Consider the following 23,803-nt stretch of genomic DNA (forward strand, 5'->3'; position numbering starts at 1 on the left):
GCCACAGGAGGTGGTAGCAGCTACAAGCATAGCCAGCTTCAAGAGGGTTAGATAAAAATATGGAGCAGAGGTCCATCAGTGGTTGTTAACCATAGTGTGTATATATGTGTGTATGTATATATATATAAATTTTTTGGCCACTGTGTGACACAGAGTGTTGAACTGGATGGGCCATTGGCCTTATCCAACATGGCTTCTCTTATGTTCTTATGAAAGGAGACTGTAAGCCGCTGTGAGTCTCCAAGTGAAGGGCAGGGGATAAATCCAATCTCCTCCTCCTCAAACATATCAACTGTGATCTTCACTGGTGTGTGTGTTTCTTCCCTGAGAGGCACATCCCACATAGTTAAACAAATAAGTCAACTTTTACTTATGGTTTGAACAGCTGCTGCAGCTGCAGCTACCATCATTTAAGGCCCAATTTTTTGTTTAAATGTGACTTTCTTTAAAGACCCAGTGGCACCAGATGGAAACTATGTTGATGTATATTTTAATTGTGTTGTTTTAATGTGGCTTTAATTGTATCTATCTGATGTTTTAACCTGACTGTAATCTGTCCTGAGCCCTTTCTGGGGAGGGTGGAATATAAATTGATTGATTGATTGATTGAATGAATGATTACTGAAGAAAGTGAGGTAGAGGTTACAGTTAGGGGTGTGCACACACAGAAAAATTGGTTTGGGTATACTGAACCTGAAAAATATTGGTATTATTTCCCAATATTCCTGAATCCCAAGATCAGTATAGTATAGGGATTTGGGAAATAATCGGGATTGCTGAATTTATACTCCATAGTGTCAGAACTGGAAGAACTTCAATTGAGGCCCAAGACTTGGTTACAAAAGTATAGGCGTTTATTGAGAACTACAGAGCTGAAGGTACAGGATAACACTGATGCCAAGAGCTAGCATTAGTTACATTTTATGCGGTTATAGCAACAATAATAAAACGATCTTTCACGCGGTCAGAGACAACTGTCTGTTTCTCAGGGTCTGTTATCAGGAGGGGAGGATGGAATCCTGCTGAGAAGGCCTGGTCGGCCTGGCTTCAAAGGGGCACCTGCAGATGTTGACCAGGGGCTATCTGCCATCCTGCAGCGATCACAGTTTGTTTGAAATGCAGAGGAATTTGTGTTAGTGGCCTAAAGCGGGGCACATTGTGTTAGTATCTTGTTACAGCATGGAGTCGGTCTGGCTAATAGCATATAGGAAAGTTAAAAGTTCTGACATACTGCCCCCCCCCAAGCTTTTCGCCTTGGGTTTGTGTGGGTACAGTAGGTGGAATTTCTTGAGCAGTTGAGGAGCTGACACATCACTAGCTTTGACCCATTTGTCACAGCTCGGGGGAAAGTATTTCCATCGAATCAGGTAATACAACACCCCCCGCCTGACCCTGGAGTCTAGAATTTCCTGCACCTCATGGTGGCTCTGGCCCTTCACTCGAGTAGGAGGTGGCTCTGGAGGGCAAGGGTGCCAGGATGTAGCTCCAGGATCTTTGCGAAGAAGGCTGCAATGAAAAACAGGGTGGATCTTACTTAGCAATTTGGGCAGTTCTAGTTCCACAGTTACACTGTTGATCATCCTTTTTATTTTGAACGGGCCTAAGTACTTGTAGGCCAGCTTGCGGCAAACCTGAGGGAGGGGGAGGTTCTTTGTTGATAGGAACACCTTTTCCCCTTCCTTGAACTCCCACTGGGGGGAGTGTTTTTTATCAAAGTGCCGTTTGTATTCCTCCTTAGCCTCCTCCAAGTTTTCCTGAATCACTTTCCACCCCTGGCGTACTCCCTCCCACCATTGCTGACAGGAAGTTGGCTCGGGGGCCCCCGCTGGTAGGGGGAGGTGAGAGAAGGGCTTGCCCTCATACCCATTCACGATTTGGAACGGAGAGGTTTTGGTGGAGCTGTGTAGGCTGTTGTTGTATCCATATTCGGGGAAGGCCAAAAGCTCCACCCAATTTGACTGCTGGTAGTTAATGTAGCACCGGAGGTACTGCTCTAAAAGCCCGTTCACCCTCTCCGTCTGCGGGTGGTAGGCAGAGCTGAGCCCCTGTTCCATGCCCGCAATTTTGCAAAATTCCCGCCAGAAGTTGGCAACGAACTGTGGCCCGCGGTCGCTAATGACCTTATCTGGGAACGAGCGGAGGCGGACCACGTGGTTAAAGAATAGGTAGGCCAACTTCTTGGCAGTGGGCAATTTCTTGCAAGGGATGAAGTGGGCTTGTTTGGAGAAAGTGTCCACCACTACCAGGATCACCGTTTTCCCCTGGGAGGGGGGCAGTTCTACCATGAAGTCCATTGAGACTACCGCCCAGGGCCTGTTCGCAGTGGGGAGGGGGATCAGGTGGCCGGGAGGTTCCCCCCCCCTCCGCTTTGCCATGATACATGTCGGGCAAGAGCTTACAAACTCCGACACGTCCCTTTTTAGATGCGGCCACCAGAATTGTCTATTGACCAGATTCAGGGTTTTCACATAGCCGAAGTGCCCCGCCAGGCGGCTAGAGTGGCACTGCGTTAGGACATCCCCCCGTAGGCTTTTTGGCACATAGATCTTTCCATTGTAGTACCAGAGTCCCCCCTCCCCTTTCTCTACGCCTTCGGGCCGCTCCCCCCCTCCGCTTCCGTCTCGGCCAGGAAACGTTCCTTTTCTTTCGGTTCTGGGGTTCCCGTTTGTTTCCCTGAGCGGGTGGTGACTCCGCCCGCCACCGCAGAAGGGGGGATGAGGGAGTCTATTACTTCCTCCCTTTGGCTGTCATGTTGGGGCATGCGCGAGAGCGCGTCGGCCAAGAAGTTCTTGGTACCGGGGATGTGCTTTAGCACAAAGTCGAATTTGGCAAAAAAAACCCCACCCACCGTATTTGTTTTGTGGTCAGTTTGCGGCGGCCGGTTAGCGCTTCAAGATTTTTGTGATCCGTCCAGATCTCGAATGGGACCCGGGCCCCTTCTAGCCACGACCGCCATGTTTTTAGGGCGAATGTGACCGCAAATGCCTCTTTATCCCATACTGACCAATTTCTTTGCTCGTTTGAGAATTTGTGGGAGATGTAAGCACATGGCCGGAGCCCCCCCTCATCATCTTTCTACATCAATATGGCCCCCACCGCGACGTCGGAGGCTAATAGCACATAGGAAAGTTACAAGTTCTGACACATAGGGTATAAGGGAATGTTCCCTTTAAATGGCTTTTGCAAGCCACACTGTGCTCGAGTGAAGTCCGAAATGGCCTGAGCTCACTCACTTCCAGGTGAGTTTGGGCCGCTTCAGACTTCAGAGTTCTCTCGCGTGCAGCACAGCTTGCAAAGTGCTCTTAAAGGGAATGCATTCCCTTGAAATGCCTTAGGTATCATTACTGGAATAAAAGCCAGGTATTTTTTTTACTTGGATTTTGGCTCAGCTATATTGGTAGCCAGATCATATCTTTTGATATGTATTTGGTTGAATAAATATCCGAAAAATACCTTATCGATAAAATGTTTCATTTCGCTTGAACTGTCTCCCTGTTCCACTTCCATTTAGCTTTAAGCTGATTCTCTCCTCAGCCTCAGTCAGCCAGCTATTCCCTTTTTGCTCTCAGCTTCCTTTCTACTCCCAGCTGCTCTCTTAACTGCTGTTTTCCAGCTGTGTCGTCCCACATTCTGCCAGCTCTCATTTTTCACTCTTTGGGGGCAGTAGAACCCGCCCTGCCCATCAGTCTCTTTTCCTTTACCCCATTTTAATTGGATACTCATAGCATGTCTCCAGTAGCCAGATCAGCTGAGTCAAGGCTGGGGGCCATGTTCAGGGCTCAATGAAGGTGAAAGGAAGCATTTTTTGTAGCTGTATTTACTGACATTTCCACAGTAATGCTGGAGAATAATGCTGAATCCAGAATGAACTCCAGGCTCTTGTCTGAGTCAGTGAGACCTCATCAAAAAGTTTTGTTCAGTTCTAGATGTTAGTTGCTGTAGTATATTTCTGTTGCATTGTCTTTGAGCTCTACTTGCCAATGACTCTTCCTAGGTCTTTGGGAACAAGATGATAATTCCTTCCTTGGATGGAGACCTTTTCCAGTGGGATCGTGACAGAGAAAGCATGGAAGCCGTTCCTTTCACGGTCGAATCTCTGCTCGAGTCCTCCTACAGGTTTGGAGATGATGTTGTTTTGGTTGGAGGGAAATCCTTGACTACCTACGGGCTGAGTTCATGCTCAGGGAAGGTAAGAAGATTGGCACATAGTAATAAGACTTTTCTCATTATTTATGAAAGTTGAAGTTGCTTTTAAAGTTGAGACCCTCATATCAGGCAGAACAGTATTTAAAAATAATAATAAAGCAAGCACCATTAGTCTTTCAGTTTTCTTAGCTGGGGAAAAAGGCCTTTTCTGGTTTTCAAGTAAATTTTAAATCGTACATTAATTTTTAAATGTAAGAAAGCCTTATAGTAAATTTCATCTTAGTGAGTTGTAGTTTTAAAACTACTGAGTTCAGGTGAAAAGTAAGTATACGTTTTGCAAGAGCCTTTGTTGAAAAAGCAACAGGTCCTGAAAAGTTTTTGTGTTGTAACCAGGGATTTTTTTTTTTTGTAGCAGGACTCCTTTGCTTATTAGGCACACACCCCTAATGTAGCCAATCCTCCTGGAGCTAACAGGGCTCTTCTTACAGGGCCTACTGTAATCTCCAGGAGGATTGGCTACATCAGGGATGTGTGACCTAACATGCAAAGGAGTTCCTGCCACAAAAAAGCCCTGGTTGTAACCATCTATATGCTGGAGTTGTTGGCTGGTACTGGGTTTTGCCCTAATTGTTATGCATATTAGACCTTTTGTGATCCGGGTGATACATGGGGAGGTAAAGTAGTAGAAGGAGCATTGGCGGGGGTGGGGGGATGTCCGATCCAGTATACGCCAATAGTGTCCTTCTGTTGCCTACACTGGACAAATGTCTGTCTCTGTGTAAGAAAATCTGTGAACAGAAATGGAACATAAGAAACCACAATATCCCGAAACCAGAGGGATAATGTTTTTTTTTTAAAAAAAATATGTTAAATAACAAGTTACAAAAGGAACAAATCATCCTCAGATAATTTCCTTTACCCAAAATATAAGTACCAATATTAAACACTGTCTACTTATACAATTAATACAATATATATTCCTGTGGATGGGAACAGGCCCAAATGCCAAACTAAAATTTGGCCTGGACTTTGCCTGTTTCAGGCTCAGGCAGCTCAGTTTGAAAGTCATGTGTTCAGACCCAGAAGTCTCCAAGCTTTCTGCCTGGCTGGGAAGCTCTTGTAAACTCTTGGCAAAGAACCCCCCCCCCCCGGAGTTTCACGCCAAAAAGTGGGTATGGGGGGGGGGATTTTTCCAGCTGTCAAGGGATCTGTAGTGACAGTCTGAAGCTGAAAGCCAAGTCTGATTTCCAGTGACAGATGTCCATCTGACTCCTTCAGGAAGGCAGTGGGGGGATGTATATAATTCCTGGAGGTGCGTTCCTGTCCTCTGCTTGCATTGGGGTTTTACAAGTTTTGTTCTCCTTGCGCACACAAAGAATATCTGTTGGTAGACGGGGCGGGGGGAGGGAGGAATTTCCTTGGGTAGATGGGTCTTCTGGCCACCAAACAAACATACAAGCATCATCTCTCTCTCTGGGAACTCTGCTGGACACTCCAGAGTTTAATATTATTGCAGTGTTTTTCCTCTATGTACTAAAGAGAAATCTGGAACACTTTCCATTGCAGAATCCATCTCTACTTGTGCAATACAATTAACATTGATTGAAGTCAGTTTCTGCATAATCTGTAAAGCTGCACTGCTAAACTAAAGAGAAGATGTGGGGAAACTAAGATGGCACTTTATTCCCCAGGTGAAGTATATCTGTTCGGCCATGGGCTGCCGTCGCTGGGAGGAGGAGGAGGTAGAACAGGACGATATTCTTCTCCTGCATCGAACTCAGAAAACTGTTCGAGCAGTTGGGCCCCGCAGTGGCAATGAGAAGTAGGTAAAAGATCAGAAAACAGCGCTCGTGGCTGTAAGCCTGCGGTTTGAATTTTTGTTCTTCCAATATTTGATTATTTTTGTCCAGATGGATTTAAGGTCAGAGCTGAACTAGCTGATCAGTTTTCTATCACTGTCTTTTCACCTGCACTTCACAGGCACCAAAAACTAATAAATGCAATTGCTTTGTCTTAGTACATTAACTAAGGAGGAGAGGCTGTAGCTCAATGTTACAGCATCTGCAGGTGGCCTTCAGTCCAATTCATGACATCCCCAGTTCAGGATCAGGTTATAGGCAATGCGAAGGCTCTCTGCCTGTGTAGACAATGCTGATCTTGCTGGGCCAATTCAGTGTAAGGCAGCTTCGGGTCTTCATCTGAAGGAAACACTTTAATAGCTGTCAGGTTAACTTAGAATCATGGAATCACAAAGATGGAAGGGTCTGCTGTAGAGGCCATCTAGTCCAACCACCTGCTCAAGGCAGGATCAGCCTAGAGCATCCCTGATAAGGGTTTGTCCAGCCACTACTTAAAGAGCTGATTCCACTGTCAAACAGCTCTTACTGTAACAAAATGTTTCCTAATATCCAATCGATACCTCTCCCCCCTTAATTTAAACCCATTATTACGAGTCCTCTCCTCCACTGCCAACAGAACATAAGAATATAAGCCCTGTTGGATCAGGCCAATAGCCCATCCAGTCCAACACTCTGTGTCACACAGTGGCCAAAAAACCCCAAGTGCCATCAGAGGGTTCACAAGTGGGGCTAGAAGCCCTTCCACTTTGCACCCCCCACAAGCACCAAGAATACAGGAACAGCTCCCTGCCCTTCTCTAAGTTACGGCAATTGTGTCCCCCCTCCACCTCCTCTTCTCCAGGCTGAACATTCATCCAAGTCCCTCAGTCTTTCCTCCTAGGGCTTGGTCTTATAGGAAGCAAGGGAAGAAAACATAATAATCGCTTTCCTGCATAGGGTAACATGTAGGATTCTGTTAAAATTATAAAATGCTTATGATTTAAGGATGAGTTATTAGAACAATGCCTTTTAACCTTGTCTGCTGTGTGCTTTGAAATATTGCTATGGTAACAACTTGGCGTTCAGTTCAATGTTAGATCATTCATTTTCAGTGTGAGATTTATCTTCAAAAGCTATCACTTCAGCCTTTTCTGTATACTTTTTTGGAGGGAACTGTTGGATGCCAAATGTTTTCTGTGTGTCTGTGATTTGCTGACTACATTAATACCCTGTCTTTCTATTAGTATGCTCAATTTTACAAATTACTCTTAAATCAGCACCATAAAAAACTGCCAACTGATTCTTCTTTCTGCTAACGTACTTTGATTACTTGAATTGCCACAAGAGGAGTGATAACAGATGGGCATTTTGGGGCGGAGTGGAGGCGTCCCAAATCGGGCCGGCCCCAAAAGAGCCGGCTCAAAGCCTCCATGTGCTCCCCAGTGAGGCAGCCCCATCCAGTCCGCTAGGCAGATGGGGAGGCGCCTCAGAAGCTAGACCCCTCTTTTTTTTCTCCCAGTGGGTCAAGCGCTCATGCGCTCCAGCGCTCAAGTGCTCTGTCTGGTTTCTTCAGGGGAAAGAAGCAGAAGTGGCTTGGCATGGACACACAGCCAAGTTGCCTCACTTGTGCACCTCCCCATCCAGACAGCAAGGAGGCGACTGGATCAAATATTTGCTACCGCTTTGGAAGTGGTAGCTTTTTGAGCCACTCTCAGGAGCCTGGAGGATGGAGTGAGTACGGGACAGGGACAGGCGACAGATGTTGCCATCTGGAGAGATTTTGAGGGGTGATTTCAGGAGGCATCTCTGAGTCAGCCCGAGGTGGTCCATAGAGACATTGCCCCACTCCCACCCTGGTATGTGCTTGCAATTGGTGATTGTGGTGCCAGAAGTGGCTTCTGCTTTTGATACTGACAGCTGATCTTGTATTCATGAAATACTTAGGAAGCGTTTTCGGACAGTTATATGTTGTCTTTTCTTGAAAGTAGCAAAACTGGGTTAATTCGAGTTCAAAATCTTTTTACTGAAGTTATTTTTTTCTCTTGATATTTAAAGGTGGAATTTTAGTGTTGGTCATTTTGAACTGCGCTATATTCCAGACATTGAAACTAGAGTGGGATTTATTGAAGGCAAATTGGAATCAAGTCTGAACAAAGAAGATTCTAAAATCATTTCAGATGTGGAAGAGCAGGAGGCTGCAACCAAGGATACAGTGATCAAGGTCTCCGTGGCTGACTGGAAGGTTATGGCATTTAATAAGCACGGAGGACATCTGGAATGGGAATACCAGGTACTGGAGAGAGTCACATGTCAGTGCTCTTGAGCGGTGGCTCCCCAGCAGAGTGTCTGTGGGTGCCAGGGTGCCTGCTGGCATGTCTCCCGGCCTCCTCCTTCCTTCTTCCCCAGAGCAGCAAGTTGAACCTGACTTTCGGCCACCTTGTTGCTTTAGAAGAACCCAAGAGGCATTCATTACCTTTGTGTGTTTAGGAAAAAGAGAAAACTGCCTCTGCTGTAAGATTTTACAAAATTTTACAAATTACTCTTAAATCATCACCATAGAAAACTGCCAACTGATTCTTCTTTCTGCTAACGTACGTTGATTACTTGAATTGCCACACAAGGAGTGATAACAGATGGGCATTTGGGGGCAGAGTGGAGGTGTCCCAGATCGGGCTGGCCCAAAGCCTCCATGTGCAATTAGTATTGCAGCCTCCCAATACTTTGGGATTGGCCTGAGCAGCCCATGGCGGCAGCCATTTTGTGGTGGTGCCCACTCCCCATTCTCAGAAATCCCAGGAGCCCAATCCAGTCTCAACAAGTTTGGGAACCCTGTTTTAGAAGTGATACAGCTTGTCATCAGTTGTTCAATCAGGTAAAGGCCATCCCAAAAAGGGAGGTCTTGCAGGCCCTGCGGAATTGTTCGAAGCTCCGCAGGGTCCGCACTTCTTCCGGGAGCTGGTTCCATAGGTGTGGAGCTGCAATGGAGAAGGCTCGTGTACGGGTGTTCTTTAATTTTGCCTCCTTCGGCCCGGGGATAGTCAGCTGGTTCTCCCCAGCTGACCTCAGTGCTCTCTGGGGTTCATATGGGGAGAGATGGTCCTTCAGATAGGCAGGTCCTCGGCCATATAGGGCTTTAAAGGTGATAACCAGCATTTTGTAACAAACCCGGTATATAACTGGCAGCCAGTGCAGTCCGCACAGCCCCAGCTGTATGTGCTCCCATTTCGGGAGCCCTAATAACAGCCTAGCTGCCGTGTTCTGCACCAGCTGCAGTTTCTGGGTTCGGCACAGAGGCAGCCGCATGTAGAGGGCATTACAGTAATCCAGTCTTGAGGTGACTGTTGCATGGATCACTGTTGCTAGGTCCCGACGCTCTAGGGAGGGAGTCAACTACCTTGCCCACTTCAGATGAAAAAACGCCGACTTGTCAGTGGCTGCTATTTGGGCCTCCATTGATAATGAAGGCTCCAATAACACTCCCAAGCTCCTGACTTGATGCGCCATGGAAGCGGGGAATTTAGAAGTGGAGCATGACATGGGAGGGGAGGATTCATTTCGCTCAGTGTATTGTCTTGACCTTTTAATCGGATGGGCTTGGTTTAAACTTATTCATGGTATGCCGTGTTGTATTCTTTAGATGATTACTTGCTATTTCATTATTATTTATTTGTTATTTGTAGCCTGCCTTTTAAACTGAGACTTAAAGTATATTACTCAATGTAGGTCAATGTAATCAATTGGATGAGGTATCTAACAAGCAATGTAATAGAGCTCTTGTTATTTTATTGCGTATTTGAAAGCTGACTTGAATATTGTTCCTCTGGTGAGGCGGGATAAAAATGTGTTAAATGAAGTTAGTTTATAGCATACAAAACACCCCCTGTTGCTTTCTCTGCAGTTTTGCACTCCAGTTGCTTCTGCCTGGTTGGTCAAAGACGGCAAGGTAATTCCAATCAGTCTCTTTGATGATACAAGTTACACCTCGAATAATGATATCTTAGAAGATGAAGAAGACCTTGTGGAAGCTGCCCGAGGAGCTACCGAGTCCAGTGTCTATTTAGGTACATTGGCACCATTGTTTTCTTGTCCAACTTCAGTAGATTTTGTGGATTTTCTTTTTTCCCATTGATGGTGACAAGTCTGGTTTCAACATGAAAGTATTTTCTGGGCACCTCAATTGGTTCTGGCTCCCATCTACATCATACCCTGTAATTCGTTGTCTGCAGCTCCATCTTCATCAAGTCCTCTAGATAGGGACAAACACCTTCAGGGTTCACACCAGTCATTCTTTAGACAGCAGTGCTCCCCAGAGAAAGGAAGGGGAAGAGGCACATTGATAGGGCTAGATCAGCCCACACAGTCACCTTCTACTGTCAGCTTGTGTTCAATTGCCTGCTATTGATACTAACCATGTTGCCTATACTGTTTGTTTGTTTAAGACTAACCCCATTGCACCTCTGTAGAATGTTAGACATGTTGGGGGGGGCGGAAGAGGAAGGGAGGGGAGCCCTGGGCGCCAAGAGCAATAAACGGCCAGCAGAACAGAGAGAGACACCGATGCCGTTTCCCAGGCCCCCCAAGGCCACTGGCCGAATGGAGGAGTGTGAATGGCTCAGGAAGATAGATAACAGGTGTGTGAATCATGTACCCCAGTGAGAGAAAAGTAACTTTGTTTTAAGAATGATTTAAAGCCCCCCTTTGATATACTCCCATATATGCCAGAGCCTATCCAATGTATGTTATCACTCTCAAAGCTCTTCTACAGCAGAGACATTGTATTTCTAATAAAGAAACTTATTTCTAAAAGAAAGAGTTCTATTATTCTGGAATTTCGATGAACCCTGCGCTGACATCTACAGGCCCAGTAAGTGTCAAGCATGGATAATTCTGATCAATAATTAATTGTTTTAGGGTCCTGCCCAGAGCCTGGTCTGGGAATTGTCCCGGAGGACCAAATGTTGTTAGTTTGTTATTCTTTCCTGAATTCCACCCCGCTTTATGGCTGGTAATTTAGAAGTAGTGAGAAGGGAACAAAGTAATCAGCACCTTCCCATGTATCCTCCTACGGGAGGATGAGACATCTGGGCATAGCAAGGACGAATGTCTCATAACGCCCTGAGAATGTAGACAGTTTTGATATTTTATGTGTGAACACTCTCCCGTGTTCTCCCACCTTTGGAATCCTTTTGAAGTAAGCCTTAAAAGTATTGTATCAATGTATCAGTTTCATTCTTCTCAAGAAATGGCTTCAGCCAAAGTATCGGTCTATCAATAAACGTATTCTTTGTATCAGCTTCGACTCGTCATTGAACCCGCATGCTTGACAGTAAGGATGACAGAACCCTACAGTGGTTTTCTTCATTGTTTTGTTTGGATTGCTTCTCTGTTACATCTTACTCTGCTCTCCTTCCCACAAACTCAGGGCCCAGCAGTGTAATTTAACACGTCTGTATCCTTGGAAATGGAGCCTTCTGTCTCCTTCCACCCCTGCCGTACTGCTGTTTATAGTGAACTCTGGCTGATTGGCGTGTGAGTGAGGCACTAAGATTTTATTTGAGAAGTATGTTTACTTAGTGTAAGGTGGTCTCTAGGAGTGTGTGTCAAAAACAATATTTTTTTTCAGATTCAGGTATATTGGACCTGAAAAATATTGGCATTCCCAGTTTTTCAGGATCCCAGTGCCAATATGGTGTTTGGATCCTTCTTTTGTTTGGAAAATAGTAGAGTCCAGTAGCACCTTTGACTAACAGATTTTATCGCATCTGACAAAGAGAGCTGTGTTTCTCAAAAGCTTATAATAATAGGTAATAATTCCCTTATGGCGGTGACCAAATGGAGCACTCCCATTGGCTGATAGGTGCACTCAAGAAACCATTGACCTATTATGTGTCAGTCACCACCTCTGGGATCTCATTGACTGACTCCCTTGTCTCCTTCCTACTGCAGGTCCAAGAACACTGGACAAACTGCCAAAACAGTCTTACCTCAGTGACAGATGCATGTCCAATGCTTCTCTCCATCAACCAGCCTCAGGAAGGGTTGCTGCTGTATTGTGGCCTCACAAAGCATTTCCTCAGAAGCCACAGTAGCTGCCTCTTTCTGTCACTGCCTCCCTGCTCCCCTCAGCCTAGCCCCAGGATAGACAAGGATTGGCCCACTGGGGAAGGTGCTAGCTAGAAGCTGTTGTAGGCAGTAAAGCCTTCAGCTGAATATAATGCCAACCCTCCAAAGCAGTTATTTTTTCCATAGAGAGAGAGAGATCTGTTGTTAGGAGTTCAATTGTAATCCTGGGAGATCATCAGGCTCCACTTGGAGGTTGGCTACCCTAGGCCTGGCAAGCACCCTCAGCATGACTTGATGCCACCTAACAGGCATGCCTTCACTAGGCTTGGCTGCTTGCTTCTGTTCATCAGCAGCCCCCCCACCCATGACGGCCAGTGGAGATTTGAAGGGTGGAGCCAGAAGAGGGTAGGGTTTGAGTAGGGGTGGAGCCTCAGATAGGTACAGTGCCATAGACTGCACCCTCCAAATCAGCCATTTTCTCCTGGGGAGCCACTGTTGCAAGTCTCTAGATGAGGACCGGAGATCTCTCTGAATTACAACTGCTGTTTGGATGACAGAGATCATGCCCCCCGGAGAAAATGGCTGCTTTGCAGGGTGGACTCTGTATGGAGTTTGGGGCATGGAACAGGGGTCATGTTAGGGAAGTAGTTGTGAATTTCCTGCATTGTTCAGGAGCTTGGACTAGATGACTCTGAAATTAAATTAGGAAGCAAGTAAAACCTGATATGGCCTTTGCTTTGTTGTCGTTCAGGAATGTACAGAGGCCAGCTGTACCTTCAGTCATCTGTTAGAATTTCGGAGAAGTTTCCAACCAACCCGAAGGCTTTAGAGTCTCGAAAGGACAATGCTGTCATCCCATTGCCTGTGATCAGGTGGAAACCCTTGATTCGTAAGTGACTGTTCTCGTTACTCGTGTAACTTTTTCCAGCTAACCATGTCACTTTTGATGTGAAATTGAAGTGCTTCTGTTCTTTGATTAGAAAATTATATTAGCATATTATATTTCTAAGTTTGAATAACAGCCTAAGATGACAATGACTTGCCAGGCAACAGATCTTCGGATTCTGGGTGGCTTAAAGAAAATGGAAGCTCACTATGGAACAACGGTGAAAAGGAGAAATTCTGTGAAAGGGAATATTAGGAAAAATTTGAAAACAAAACAGCCAGTATTGTTATTATTATGGCCCTGCAAAGGATCTCTTGTGCACTCTTCTTCTTTGAAATACTGTGTACAGTTCTGATTAATGTATCTTAAAAATAAGCAGCAGCCCCAACAGCAAGGGCGAGAAGTTGGAGGACCTGCCTCAGGGGGAAAGGCCAAGGAGTGGGGGGGGGGGGGGTTGTTATAGTTTAGAGGGGGAGGGAATTGAGGGTGATGTGGTGGAGAGACAGAGTCCCACAGCATTAGAACTGCGGGGCACCCAGCGCTGCTGATGGGACAGTAGAGTCAGAACAGACTGGCTTCATCCCACAGAAGAGCAGAAACTTTTCAGGTAGGTCCAGTGTTTCATTTCTTTGAATCTCCCTCCCTACACCATTTCCTCTTCCTCTCCTCCTGGCAGTCCCATATTCTCACCATCCCCTGTTTCCTTATCTCCTTCCTTCCTACCCACCAGCCAACCTCCCTTTCATCTGCCCCACTCATCTTCAGCCATATTTATTCTTCACTCCATTGATACGCCTTTCCCCTCCCCAGGGAGGACCCAAAGCAGCTCACGGCATCCTCCTCCTTCCCTTGGCCATCTTGTCTTCACAGTAACCAGGCTGGAAGGCAGAGACTGGCTGTGCTTCTGGGACAGAGTGGGTGGGGGCTGGGGCCAGAGTCTCCCAAACCTGGGTCCATTACTCAGACAACACCCCCCTCCAGATCGCTGCCTGTGCCAAGGCTGTTGTGGGGGGGAGGTTCATTGATGAATAGTTTCAGCTTCTCCAGCATCATGTGTTTTGTTTTTCCTTTCTAGATTCCCCTTCCAGAACTCCTGTGCTGGTGGGATCGGATGAGTTTGATAAGTGTCTCAGTAATGATAAGTTTTCCCACGAAGAGTACAGCAACGGAGCCCTTTCCATCCTGCAGTATCCCTATGGTAGGAAGAAGTAGCCATCACATTAGTGCTAGCGGAAGCAAGGGATTGTTCACTGACACCAGTATACTTTTAGATCTGTGGAAGTCTGGTTACTAGCTTGTGAGCAGATTGTATAGGTGGTTTTGTCCAGCTTAGAGGGAACCCACACCATTCATGGTCTCAGGTATACTGGTCTCATGGTCTCAGGTATACGGGTGGCCAAATAAGCTTGCCGGGTATACGGGTGGCCAAATAAGCTTGCCGGATCTTGTCCAGCAGGAGCCACAGCCAAGATCCAAAAAGGCATCTGCCTGGTTCTGTGACCTTGTGGGGCACTCCTGGGCAATTCTCTGAACAGCAGCCCCAAGCCCCTCTCCCAGGCAGCATGCAGCCCTTGAAATGGACAGTATTCCAAACTGATTTGTAATGTGTAGCTGTCTGCTCTAAGAGACAAGAAAGTGTTTTTTCTGCTGGCTGTATCTAAAGTTGGGAGAAGTTGTTTGGATGCTGCCTGGGGCTTTCACTGTTGGATAGTTTTAGAAGACAGACTGCTTTGTTTGTTTGTAGACAGCAGTATTCATTCTTTTCTTCAAAGATAATGGTTACTATTTGCCCTACTACAAGAGGGAAAGGAACAAGCGAAACACTCAGATTACGGTCAGGTTTTCTGACAACATGAACTACAAGAACACCCGGAAAAAAGATCCAGTTCTTCTTCTGCACTGGTGGAAGGAAATTGTTAGCACCATCATATTGTGCATTGTGGCCACAACTTTTATTGTGTATCGACTTTTTCATCCACATGTTCACAACCGAGTAAGTATAGTGTTCTAGAGAATAGAGTCCTTAAGTATATCCTTCTAGAGTTGCTTTGAAAATAAAAAGCGTCATTGTGTGCAATCCTAAGAATACTGTCCTGAAAGTGAGTCCTATTGAATAAAGCGAATAAGATTTCTTCCTATGTGTGTAGTAATCCTAGTGCAGATTTTCATTCATTGTCCAGATTCCAGTATAAGATTATTTGATAGAACGTGAGTTTTGAATTAGTTTAATATACAGCAAGTTTGTGACTTGAAAATACTGGCGTAACGACATTCGTATTAGTATCAATGATCGCATTAGTATCAATGATCTTGAAAGGGCGTTTGAAAGGGAGTGAAGAGCAAAAGACACAGATGGTGGGAAGAGCCATGGAGGAGTTCTGGCATGTTGGAATGAGGGAAGGTTGTGTTATCACTGCATTCCTTTTCACTGCTCCCTTGGAGGGAGCAACAAAGGAAGCTGGGGAAGATGGAAGGTTTAGAGGAGGAACATGGTGATGCCCACCTTCCCCCTGGGCCTGCCAGCCAGATGTGGTGCAGGGGGAAGTGTTTGTGAGTTTCCTGCATTGTTCAGGGGGTTGGACTAGATGACCCTAGAGGTCCCTTCCAACTCTAGGATTCTATGAGAGAGTGAGGAAAAGCACAGGGACTGTGGTGGCGAAGTTTGCAGGGTGCAGCCTGACACTGCTGTGCCCCCGGTCTTTCTTGGCTGCACTGTGCTCAGGTTGGGGAAGCTGCTGTGCTTCTCCTGACCAGCTGCATAACTTCAAGACTGGTGGGCCATCTCTGGGCACTAGAGTTTCCCTGCTCCTCCTGGGCCAGTGTGCAACTTTACCCTCTGCCAGCCCAAGCCTTGGTCAGAGGAGAGTCAAGGCCCTCGTCTAGGCCCATTTTTGCACCGGCTGCCCCCCCCCCTCCTGTTACCCGAGAGTTTGTTGGGGGAATTAGCTAGGAGACCTCTAGGCGATGCGAGAGGGGGCAGCAAGCAGGCTCTCCACCTGTGTGTACGGGGACCTTCCCCTCAGTAGAACTCTCAAATGAACCAGCCTTAATTAATCAAATGGTTTTTATTAAAGAAAATTAAAATAAATAATATCAAACTTATTAATTGAAAAGCATTCTATAAGCACTCATGCAAGTTCAAAATAAAGTGGCAGCTTTATAGAGACAAGAAAGGGACTTTACATGGGACTATATTTACCTCTTCCAAAACAGAGATTCGAGGAGAAAGGTGAGCACAACGAACCAGCATTCCTCTCAGTGAAGAAGTTGTACGCAGTTTCAGCGGGGAGGGCGGGATATAAATTAAAATTTATTATTATTATTTCATGCTGGGAGTGTAATTTAGTGGATGTCCAGTTAATGCACACACACACACAAACTGACACACACACACAGTCCCTCGCTCATAGCAAGAGAGGCCAAGAAGAACCAGAGGGCGTAAGGATATAGCCTTTCAGCTATGATGTGATTGCTCCTAGAACAACACTGTAATGGTTTGAATGAAACTATGTATTGGAACCAGGGAAGATGCGTAGCTTTCCCATGGGGTGTAAATGCAATGTAACATTCATGTGAAAATGTCTATTGTGCTTGATGACCTCTAATAGACAGGACAAGAGAACTATTACAAAGGGGTATTAAGGGATTAAACTGGTTTTGACTCTAGACTCACATAGGATGAACCAGATCAGGATGAACCAGAAAATCAGGCAAGGTGGGGGAATGGGTTAATTGTACTGCCTTTTCTGGAAATTAATCCATTGATGTATTTAAAAGAGAGAAGAGAACAGTCAAAAGGAAGACCTTTGCACCTTTAGGATCACTTTTCCCAGACAAGCCTCTGGCCAGTATTTGATGACATGCATTTCATATGATTGTAAGGACCTATTTGGTCCTATTTGCAGACCAAGTAAAAGTCTAGAAGAGTGACTCTGTGAGGCTGCCTGTGTCATCTTGCCCAAGGTACCAGACTATTCCTTTGAGGGCATAACACTCCCCCTCTTCAGATGTGCTTTCCTCTCAGCGGCTTCTGAAAGAATCCGAAGTTTGATCTGTGCTGTGCATCTTTAGCCATCTGTAATGATTTCATTGTGTAAGTTATCACTTGAGGAATTTTGGTTTCCAAGTGCCTTGTGATGACCAGCATGTCCCAGTCCAGGCGAGTGGAGGCACAGTTTCCTCTCCTGAGGCCATGGGATGCTGTCTTAAAGGTCTGTTAAATGTTAGCATTCGTGAGGAATCTCTTGCTCTATCACGCCAGGGAAGGTGAGCTTATCTAGCTGAAGAAAAGGGGGGTGGGATGCAGTAAACTCTCCTTTTCATGTGAAGCAACATACTGGCATGTCATGCAGTTATGCTTTTTAAAGAATTTATTTTGAGCTCTCTGATAGTCAACTATCTCATACTTGTGGTCTACGTATACCATATTCTTTTGAAAAGGGGCCAGTTATCCTAGTGGAAAATATCCTTGGGGTTGTCCTCACTGATCTGAGATGCCCATAGCCTTTGGTAAGATGCCTCCTTGTCTGTAAGCGTTAGCTAATTATGAACAATCTTGTCTATCAGCAGCGGAAAGAGTCTGAAACACAGTGTCAAACTGATAGCAAATATGAGACTGTTCCTGGGCAGACCAAAAATAACAACTGGTCTGATTTCAAGAATTCAGGATATGTGTCAAGGTAAGAAGAGTTGTTGGGCTTCAATGAAAAATGCGTGCAATGATCTACAACCAACGACTCTGTAGCAGTGGCTGAACATAGCCTAACTCAAACAGGACAAGGTATCTTATTCCAGGACACTGTAATGCTGGACAGAACATCCAATTACCATGTTAGATTACACTTTGAAATCCATAAACATAAACACAGTTTCAAAAGGAAGGAAGGAAGGAAGATTAAAAATGAATAGGGCATGGCTTCCAGTCCTGAAAACACAAAATGCCCTATAGCCAATCCATATACAAAAGAACCTCGTCCGGGAAGCTCCTCCACAAGAGGAGCCTGTCACAGCCCAGGAAGCACTCAGAAGAGAATGACTCAGCCCTACCCCACCTGCCTGAGTAGATAGAAATTACCAGCCTGTTCTCAATTTGACTCAGAGAGAACTCCAGTTTTCTGGGTTAAACCTCTGAGGATGTCAGTCACACAGCCTGGAAAATCTGCAACAACCAACAATGCTGTAGCTGTTGAGAGTTTAGCTGTTGAGCTGAATACTGAATCCGCTATCATCATATCATAGATATAATAAAAGCACAATGTGTTGGCTCAGCCCTCAATTTTTATTGGAAGTTGTGGCAGCCACAGAAGTGGCCTTGCACTCTGTCATCACTGGTCCATCTTGTCCAACACTCTGTGTCACATAGTGGCCAAAAAAACCAGGCGCCATCAGGAGGTCCACCAGTGGGGCCAAGACACTAGAAGCCCTCCCAGTGTGCCCCCCCAGCAGTAAGAATACAGAGCATCACTGTCCAGACATAAGAACACAAGAGAAGCCATGTTAGATCAGGCCAATGGCCCATCCAGTCCAACACTCTGTGTCACACAGTGGCCAAAAAAAACAGGTGCCATCAGGAAGTCCACCAGTGGGGCCAGGACACTAGGAGCCCTCCCACTGTGCCCCCGCCCAAGCACCAAGAATGCAGAGCATCACTGCCCCAGACAGAGTTCCATCAGTATGCTGTGGCTAATAGCCATTGATGGACCTCTGCTCCATATGTTTATCCAATCCCCTCTTGACGCTGTCTATGATGGAACCTCCTGTGGCAATGAATTCCATGTGTTAATCACCCTTTGGGTGAAGAAGGGCTTCGTTTATCCGTTCTAACCCGACTGCTCAGCAATTTCATTGAGTGCCCACGAGTTCTTGTATTGTGAGAAAGGGAGAAAAATACTTCTTTCTCTACCTTCGGTATTCCATGAATAATCTTGTAAACCTCTATCATGTCACCCCTCAGTCAACGTTTCTCCAAGCTAAAGAGCCCCAAGCGTTTAAAAAAAAATCCAAGACTCTTTGTAAATAATATACCTGTATAGCTGTGTGGTGTGCTTGCATTTTGAGTACTGTATCTAGTATTAGCTATGGTTCCTCAAAAAGGATATTGGAAAAGCTGCAGGGAAAGGTTGCTGCAATTACAAGGTATTGGAGAAATCTTCCATGCAAGGAAGGTCCAAGGAGTTTTGGGCTTTTTAGCTTAAGCCTTAGAGAAATGCTGGCTGAGGGGAGGAATACATGGTGAATGTTCATGCAATTGTTTGTGGGGTAGAGAGGGAATTCTTTCTATTCCCTCTATCACTGCCCCAGACAGTGCCATCGACATGCTGTGGTTAATAGCCATTGATGGACCTTTTCTCTCTTTCTCACAATATGAATATTTGTGAATATTCAATGAAATTGCTGAGCAGTCGGGTTAGAACTGATAAAAGGAAGTACTTCTTTGCCCCAAGGGTGATTTAACACGTGGAATTCACTGCCACAGGAGGTGGTGGTGGCTACAAACATAGACAGCTTCAAGAGGGAACTGGATCAACGTCTGGAGTAGAGGTCCATCAATGGCTGCCACAGCATATTGATGGAACTCTCTGTCTGGGGCAGTGATAGAGGGAATTCGTTCTTCCATAATGATTGTAGGCAGCACCCAATGAAATTAATTGGTCGTATATTTAGGATAGAAGTGCTTCTGTACTCAACTAATAATTAGCTTGTGAAATCCGCTCTTGGGTTGTAGCGCTGGCCATTAATTTTATGGGATTTAAAAGGGGATTCAACTAATTTGTTGAGGATAGAGCTATAAGTTGTTTTGAACTAAATGAAGCATCCATGTTCAGAGAAAGTAACACCTTGAATAAGAGTGCTTAGGGACAATAATACCACTAGGCCTTTTAGATGCATCTGGGTAGCTATTGTATGGAACAAAATGCTGAGTCATATAGACAGTTGTTCTGATCCAGTGCCGCTACTTTTATTTTAAGAGAATTTGAGCTACATGTGTTAAACAAGTATCATGGACGCACATGAGCAAAGAATATAGTACTTTAGTTGCTAATAATGTTTTGATTCTGTCTCTGCAGATATTTAACAGATTTTGAGCCAATCCAGTGTCTTGGTTGTGGAGGATTTGGGGTAGTTTTTGAAGCTAGAAACAAAGTAGATGATTGCAACTATGCTATCAAAAGAATACGTCTACCCAATAGGTATGTAAAGGCCTTTCTAAATTTGAATATTTGGGCTTCAGTATTGCTGGGCAAAATCTGGTTAATATATGTAATGCAGGTGTGAAATGTTACTGTGGTGTACAGTATTTGTGTGTTTCTTTCTATCTATCTATCTATCTATCTATCTATCTATCTATCTATCTATCTATCTATCTATCTCAGAATTCTTTAAAATTCGATTCGCAAGACTGCGCATGCGACATCTCCAGCTTTGCTCCACAAATTCAACTATATCTTTTTTTGCATATAAAGTTTAATAAAAATCAAGGAAGGCTTCTCTAATCTCCTTCGGATTCTGCGTTATATTTGCATGTATTCTTATACTTCTCACCCTTTGCTTATGTCTTCTATCTTTCAAATAGTTTGCCAGTCTCCTATTTGAGTTTATTGTGATCCTCTGAAATTCATTCCTTACCAACGCTGGTCACTAATTATCACACCTTCTATGGTGACGCCAGCCTATCGCCTCCAGCCTCAGCGAGGGCAGCTAAATATACATTAGTGTCTTCGGGGGTCTGATACGATAGATGAGCAGGGGACCACTGCAGATTTGAAGTCTTTCCCAATCACACAGGCACCAGAGAACGTAACAGTAAACTATAGTGCTTTATTTACAAAATAGGCTTTGACTGGGGGTGAGTTGTATGTACAGAGGCTAGTTTGTATCTTGTATGAATAACATTTTCTATACAGTAGGTCGGCTAGACCCTCCAGCAGTGCACTGATGTATTTCAGGGTACACAGTTCTTCTATTGATCCACTCTCCTAAACTTGAATCAAGCTGGCCTCTTGGGCTTTGAGTGCCTGGTCCCTCGAGTCGTCTGGTTTGACAAGCCCCAGCTCTCCTGACTCCCTCCGACCCACGGCTCTCCCTCAGCCGCTTTATAAGCTCCTTGGAGCAGTGTATCATATGTCTGTGACCACTAAGGTCTTTCTCTTAGACACTCTCTGTGGGGGGCGTGGCGTCGCACGCATAGGGAATGGACGCCTGAAAGCAGAGCTCCTTACTTACCCCTGCCAAATCCACTTAAGCAAGCGCCCAGCGTTGTTGTTTGTTTTCTTTTTTTCCTTTAATTAGTATGGGAACAGTAGATGGTCAAAAACCCAGATCAAAAAGAAATTCAAGGAACTCTGTTAAAGACTATTTTCCAAAAAAGCCCAAGGCTAAGGCCTCAGGAAAAGCAAGCAGCCCTGCAAGCAAGATGGCGTCGGAAGGAGGGGAAAACACAGCAGCAGACCTAGCTTCATTTCGTTCTGAGGTAATGGAGGCTTTTCAAAAACTGGAACAAAATATGACTGACAAAATATCTGCCATGATCCAGCCCCTTTCTGCTCAATTGGAGGGTTTCAAAACGTCCTTAGAGAAGGTGGCAGAGACGGCAGATTCTGCTTTTAACATGGCAAGTGCTGTGCAGCAGGACACTCAGTATTTTTATAAAAGAGATGAATGGGCCACTGATAAAATTATTGCACTTGAGAACCAACTGAAAATGGGGAATGTTAAAATTCGTGGGCTCCCCGAGAATTCTGCCTCCCCCTCTGATCTAAAAACTCTGATAGCCTCCTGGCTATCGAAGGCATTGGGTTTTTCTGACTCTGATCTCTGTGCCCTGGAGACAGTATATAGAATTGGCCCATTGCGCAGACAGAAAACTTCGTTGCCTAGGGACATTTTAGTCCGTTTCTCTTCTGCCTCAGTGAAATCCAAGTTGCTGCAAAAAGCCCGGGCTATAAATCCTCTTCTGCTAGGAGATTACAACGTCCAAATTCTACAGGATTTGTCTTCTGAAACCTTGCAAAGGCGGAAAAATCTGAAGCCAATTATAGAAATCCTGAACAGGGAAAACATCAGATATCGATGGGTTGCTTCGTACAAGCTGCAAGTTACAGTGCAGGATCAGTCATTTGTAGCTGCAGACCTCAACTCAGGCCTATGCATGCTCCGCGATATGAATCTTCCTGTTCCCACCGGCCTTCTGGAAGCAGCCTCCCACGCTCACTCAATAACTTCAGACACTAGATGGCGTCGTGTGCCTTTGAACCGTCCTGATCGGCCTGTTTCTTCTAGAAGCTAAATGCTGGAACTGTTGCTATGCAGAAATCTCCCCCCCCTTTTTTTTTTTGTTGAGGATTCCTGGCGTCCTTTTCCCCCTGACATATAAGCTTTGCCTACTGAACTGCTGACTTATAAGCTTTGCCTACGTGGTGCTTATGAAGCAGTGTTTATATATGAAATTGGGGGGTTCCCCCCCCCCTTTTTTTCCCCCTTGTTATTTATATTTTTTTGAAAGCAATGTTATGAATGTGAGGGAGTTATTAATTTAAATCAACTCATTAAAGGAAATCTTCTTGGTTGATTGGGTATGCATGATTGGAAGAGTGGAGTGACTTGGAATATATGGTTTAAAAAGTAAGTGGAAGTAGGTGTTTGAATGGGGAGGCTGGGTGACGAGAGAGGGTGTGGGAGTGAGTGAGAGGGGGGGTAGATCTGAGTGAGAAACTTAAATAGTATGATCAGGGCTTTATATCAATATATTTCTTTCTACTGTGAGTTAATGAAGTGTCAGGTCCTTTTCCCTTCCTTTGTGAATTCTTGAATGGAAATGAGTGTGTGAGACAGAGGGTTGGTAGGGAATGTATGTGTGTGTCAGTTTGTGCCGTATGATATTATGAAGGTTTGGAAATTTGTTTCCCTTACTATCACATCTCCCTACATAGGCTTATAAGTGGCTGAAGGATAGTTGGTGGGGAGTGTTTGGGGAGATCAGTATTTAATAGTGTTCATAATTCTGTTTAAAGTTTCATTGTATTTTTATCATAGTGTCTTAAATCTCACTATAACTTTGTGATCGAGATCCGATGCTGTTACACATGGTATATTAGTTTGCCTGTACTTATCTTTAATTCACTAATCTGAGTTGATAAAAGGCACAGATTTTATTATATGTAGCTTTCTAGGCATTTTAGCCTTGATTCAATCAGCTTTGTGTGGCCTTTCATTATAAAACTCTCTATACATTCGGCTCTGTTATTCTGTTTATAAATTTTAATTTTGCTGGGTTGATATTGTTAAATATAAGCATTTTTGGCAGAGAGGGAGAATGGAGAACTTCGGGGTTTTTTTTAAATAGCTCCATTTGGTAGTTGTTGCTAGTTGTGTGGTGTCTTCAGCAAGGAAGACTTCCGCTTCAAATTTAACCTTTTAAGTAAGTAGTTGTTGTTTTCCCAAGTTTGGGTTAACAGAGTTGGAGGGTGAGTTAGTGGCTAGTGTCTGTTAATGCTAGACCACTGGTGTTGGTTATGGTTTTTTGTTTTTGTTATGGGCAGCATAACTGTATTGAATTATTATGGTTTTAGCTGGAAGTTTTTTAAAGCCTTTGATTTGAAATCTGTCCTCATACCTTTGAAATTTGATCTACAGGATTCATCTCGAGCTATCCTGGTGGCACCTGGGTTAAATGCTATAAATTGTAATAATTTTGATAACCTTGGTTTTTTCCTCTTTCAATTATGGCAGAGTGCCACTTGAAATTTCTTTCTCTAAACTGTAACGGGCTAAATAATTTAATTAAGAAAAAACGGGTTGCCTCTGCCATCTCTCGTCAGAAACCAGATACAATTTTTTTGCAAGAAACTCACCTTAAGGGTAACCAGCCCAG

General features: G+C 44.8%; 1 protein-coding gene across 1 annotated transcript in view; it reads left to right on the top strand.

Moving 5' to 3' along the window:
* Window positions 1-23,803, top strand: part of EIF2AK3 (eukaryotic translation initiation factor 2 alpha kinase 3) — a 101,503-nt gene that overhangs the window by 20,965 nt on the left and 56,735 nt on the right. Inside the window, exons 2-10 of the mRNA XM_060247873.1 lie at window positions 3,995-4,189; window positions 5,838-5,968; window positions 8,040-8,274; window positions 9,883-10,045; window positions 12,799-12,936; window positions 14,009-14,131; window positions 14,706-14,926; window positions 17,500-17,612; window positions 20,001-20,123. Of these exons, the coding sequence (XP_060103856.1) occupies window positions 4,010-4,189; window positions 5,838-5,968; window positions 8,040-8,274; window positions 9,883-10,045; window positions 12,799-12,936; window positions 14,009-14,131; window positions 14,706-14,926; window positions 17,500-17,612; window positions 20,001-20,123 (1,427 nt within the window). The 5' untranslated portion in view covers window positions 3,995-4,009. The remainder of the gene's footprint in view (window positions 1-3,994; window positions 4,190-5,837; window positions 5,969-8,039; window positions 8,275-9,882; window positions 10,046-12,798; window positions 12,937-14,008; window positions 14,132-14,705; window positions 14,927-17,499; window positions 17,613-20,000; window positions 20,124-23,803) is intronic.

This window comes from Heteronotia binoei, chromosome 10 (genome assembly GCF_032191835.1).
Source record: "Heteronotia binoei isolate CCM8104 ecotype False Entrance Well chromosome 10, APGP_CSIRO_Hbin_v1, whole genome shotgun sequence".
NCBI lineage: Eukaryota > Metazoa > Chordata > Lepidosauria > Squamata > Gekkonidae > Heteronotia > Heteronotia binoei.